The sequence below is a fragment of the Arachis ipaensis genome, chromosome B07 (genome assembly GCF_000816755.2).
Source record: "Arachis ipaensis cultivar K30076 chromosome B07, Araip1.1, whole genome shotgun sequence".
NCBI classification, from domain to species: Eukaryota; Viridiplantae; Streptophyta; class Magnoliopsida; order Fabales; family Fabaceae; genus Arachis; species Arachis ipaensis.
The window spans coordinates 10,710,895-10,715,080 of record NC_029791.2 but is presented as its reverse complement, the minus strand read 5'-3'; the positions used below and the strand labels follow the sequence as shown (position 1 = coordinate 10,715,080).

At 38.4% G+C, this 4,186-nt stretch overlaps 1 protein-coding gene across 1 annotated transcript; it reads left to right on the top strand.

Annotated features, from left to right (window-relative positions):
* Positions 1,046–2,864, top strand: LOC107609529 (uncharacterized acetyltransferase At3g50280). The gene has a single exon (XM_016311529.2). The coding sequence runs from the start codon at positions 1,170–1,172 to the stop codon at positions 2,613–2,615; it is 1,446 nt and encodes a 481-aa protein (XP_016167015.1). The 5' UTR covers positions 1,046–1,169; the 3' UTR covers positions 2,616–2,864.

Sequence of the window (4,186 nt, the reverse complement as noted above, 5' to 3'; positions counted from 1 at the left end):
GCATTATTACATTATTAGTGGGAGATACTTTTTAAAATTATTTACATGAAAAAAATATTATATTTTGATCGTCTTATTAAGTAGATAACTAAGTCTCTCAAAATTTAAAGAAGTAATTCATAAAATTCTTATTATTTATTTAGAAGACACTTAAATTCCAAAATACTATAATTATAGGACTAAATTGTACCTGTTGTTAGCGGGATATATACGTGTACTCTATCATTTATGTAGTTGAGTACTTTATTTTTGTCTTTTTCAAATCATTCTCCAAAATAAAATAAAGGTATAATTTCATAAGATACATGCATTAAAGTAACAATAATATTAAATTAAATTCTAATAATTTAAAGCAAAATCATTTTTGAAAGGAACTAGAACTTCTAAATTATTTTTATTTCTAAATTTCTTTACTTGATTATTAAGCCGAAAATAAAAAATCTTTATTGCCCTAACCAAAAAATAACTCTCTCTGAAAAACGCATGCAATGGAGTTAGAGAGAAGGGCCACATAGTAGGACTACATTAGGAGGATCATAAAAAACCACACATGACAAATGCTAGTAAATAAAGCAAAGATCTTACTTTAGTGTCTCTTGCTGGTGAATTTTTGGCACCAAATTAGATGTCATTAGAGTCCTATGGTGCAAGAATGGAATGCCACACTTTTGCATCATACAAAATACCAGCATTTTATTTACTATGAAAAAAAATATTTTTGACACATAAAAATGCAATGTTACACGTAAAAACATAATATTACATATAGGATCATCGCGGCCTTTTATATTGGCGGAAAGCTTTGCATAAAAGCCAGATACAATGAATAGAGGTTGCAATGGTATTATGCGTTTATCGGGAATCAGAGAGGTTGATTACATTACATAGTAGTTTAAATAATAATATCTTAGTTTAAGAAAAGAAAAAATTAAACCTCCCAAATTAAGGCAGAGAGAGAGAGAGAGAGAAATGAAAGATGGGTGACCAAGTTCGATGCATGAACCAGGACACGCACACCGTCCTTTACCCTATAAATACCGCACACATACCCACTCTTTCTCTCATCTCCTCACTCAATATCACAAAAACAACCCAGAGAGAGGGTGGAGACAAAAATCTCCTTTATATATCCAAAGCAATCCCAATTAATAGCCAGACACACAAAAACAATGCCTTCTTCAGCACCCACTTTGGTTTCAAAATGCACCATCTTTCCTGACCAAAAATCCTCGCTCTCAAAACTCAAACTTAGTGTTTCAGACCTTCCTATGTTATCCTGCCACTACATCCAAAAGGGATGCCTCTTCACCCAACCAACTTCCCTCTCTTCTAACCAACTAATTCCACTCTTGAAATCCGCCCTCTCACGAACCCTCTCCCTCTTTCCCCCTCTCGCCGGTCGTTTAACCACTGACTCCCACGGTTATGTCTATATTTCCTGTAACGACGCCGGCGTCCACTTCCTCCACGCCGCCGCACCCGCTCTCAATGTTCTCGATCTTCTTTCCCCCCTTGACGTCCATAAATCTTTCAGAGAATTCTTCACCTTCGATAGAAAGGTTAGTTACAGCGGTCATTACTCCCCGATTATGGCCGTTCAGGTAACCGAGCTCGCCGACGGCTTTTTCATCGGAATTTCCGTCAACCATGCCGTCACTGACGGAACCTCTTTCTGGAACTTCTTCAACACATTCGCTCAGGAATGCAGAGGAGCCAGTAAGAGTATCCGGAATGTTCCTGACTTCCGCCGCGACAGCGTTCTCATCTCCGAGGCCGTCCTCCGATTGCCAGAGGGCGGGCCGAAGGTGACGTTCAACGCCGACGCGCCAATTAGGGAGAGAATCTTCAGCTTCAGCCGCGAAGCAATTCAGAAGCTGAAAGCAAGAGCTAACAACAGAAAATGGACGGAGGGTGCTAACTCCGTTGAGCTGTTACGGAAAAGGAGTAACGACAATCTTCTACAAAAAGATAACGGTAACGGTAAGGTAACGACACTCCTCGAGAATTGGTTCAAGAGCGCGGCTGAAACAGAAACGGTTACAACTGTCGAGATTTCGTCGTTTCAATCCGTATGCGCGCTGCTGTGGCGTGCGGTCACTCGCGCAAGGAAATTGCCGGCTTCGAAAACGACGACGTTTAGAATGGCGGTTAACTGTCGCCACCGGTTAGAGCCGAAATTGGAACCTTTCTACTTCGGAAACGCGATTCAGAGCATTCCGACGTTCGCCACCGCCGCCGACGTGCTCTCCCACGATCTGCGTTGGTGCGCGGAGCAGCTCAACAAGAACGTTAGGGCTCATAACGACGCTACAGTGAGGCAGTTCGTGAAGGATTGGGAATCGAACCCGCGGTGTTTTCCGCTGGGGAATCCCGACGGCGCGTCGATCACGATGGGGAGCTCGCCAAGGTTTCCGATGTACGACAACGACTTCGGTTGGGGAAGGCCGTTGGCGGTGAGGAGCGGTGGCGCGAACAAGTTCGATGGAAAGATTTCAGCGTTTCCGGGAAGAGACGGAAGCGGCACCGTCGATTTGGAGGTGGTTTTGGCTCCGGAGACGATGGCCGGTTTGCAGTCTGATCCTGAGTTTATGACGTACGCTACTGGACAGTTATGATAGTGTCAAACTTTAGAGCTCTTTCTTGCCGTTGATGGGTCCCACGGGGAATGGTTCAACGGTTAAGATTTGATGTGGGAAGCGTGGGGCTGAATGGACGATACACACAAATAATGTCTCCCCATCCTTTGTGACATATTGTAATTGTTTTGTTTAGTATTTTTCTTTCTTCTGGTTGATTTTTTAACTATGATAATGTCGTAACAAGTTGCGGAATAAGAAATTATTATAAATTTCCTTCTCTTTTGGACAATTTTTAAAATTTTCTGAATTTAATATTTTCGAAAAGAAGGCTGCTAACAAGTAATGAAATTCAATTCAATCACAAGTAATTAAATACTGAATATTAGCTTTTTTTTTTCTTCTTTCAACAAAAGATTATTTCGATTCACCGTAAAGAAGATGAATTGCATCAAATGATTTTTAAAGTCTTAAGTATAAGAGAATGAGATTCCCAAAAATGTAAAAAACTACTCAACAAATTTCACAGGTACAAATACAATTTATGTTCTTAATACCTTATTCCATGTGTAATATTTGGACTCTTAAGGGAATCTGGGTCAATTTTAAAATTTGACTTTGAAAGCTAGCTTTAACTTTGTTAATTAAAAGCCTACCAACAAAGTGGAAAGATGGGCAGTATTATTCTCTTAATAAATTTTGTTGAGGCTTAAATATTTCTGTTAGTTTTTTTAGATGCCATGAGCCTAGGAATAAAGAAGTCAACAAATCATGAAGTATTGATGAGTAAAAACACCTTTTTCTCTTTTTATTCCTCAACTTGATGAAGTGAAGAATTTTTTACTTCTGAGAAGAAAAATATAATGTTAACTCCTTTTATTCCTTGTTCTCTGATAAAAGTCAAAAACTGCCCCCTTAGCTTCTTCTCTTTTTTTCCTCTTCAACATCGAATGATGGCATGAAAAGTCAGTATCTTGTGCACAGTCTTTCTCCTTTGGACGACAACTAAAATTAGCAAGTAGGTCCCTTTTAATTTGGACCTCACTGGATTTAGCAATTTATATCTTGATCCCATGCACCTTACTGCTTGATATAATATAATGTCCTACATGTCAATATCAAATTAACTTTTTATATAGTTAGATGATTTGTATGAACCAAATTCAGATGTACAAAGTTTCCGGACACACAACAAGTTGGTCCCCTTTTTGCCTCGTGAATATACATTGCCCCTCACATTTTCTTATGAGAAAGTTTAATTTGGTTTTCGTTGACTCTACTTTTTACGGATATCGGTTACGAAAAGGCCAAAAAGGCACGCTCAACAATCAACATAAAACACCACAATGGATAAACATACATGCCTACAAATAGCGACTTATATAATAGGTGCATGTGACATAATTCAAATAATCAAATAATCATCATGTATTATGGAAACTAATGAGGTTGTTAGTTGTAGCAACCATAGAAAAAAATAAATCACAACAATATAGACATTAGACAATAATGACATGTTTTAATCATATGGCTGTAAAACTTTATCATAACGATTTTGCTAAGTAAACAATGATTTTTGTAAATAATGTGAATAATAGGTTCTAGAATTG

Bases quoted from the DNA above. Each gene is read 5' to 3' on its own strand.
- LOC107609529 (XM_016311529.2), top strand. From the start codon at position 1,170: ATGCCTTCTTCAGCACCCACTTTGGTTTCAAAATGCACCATCTTTCCT.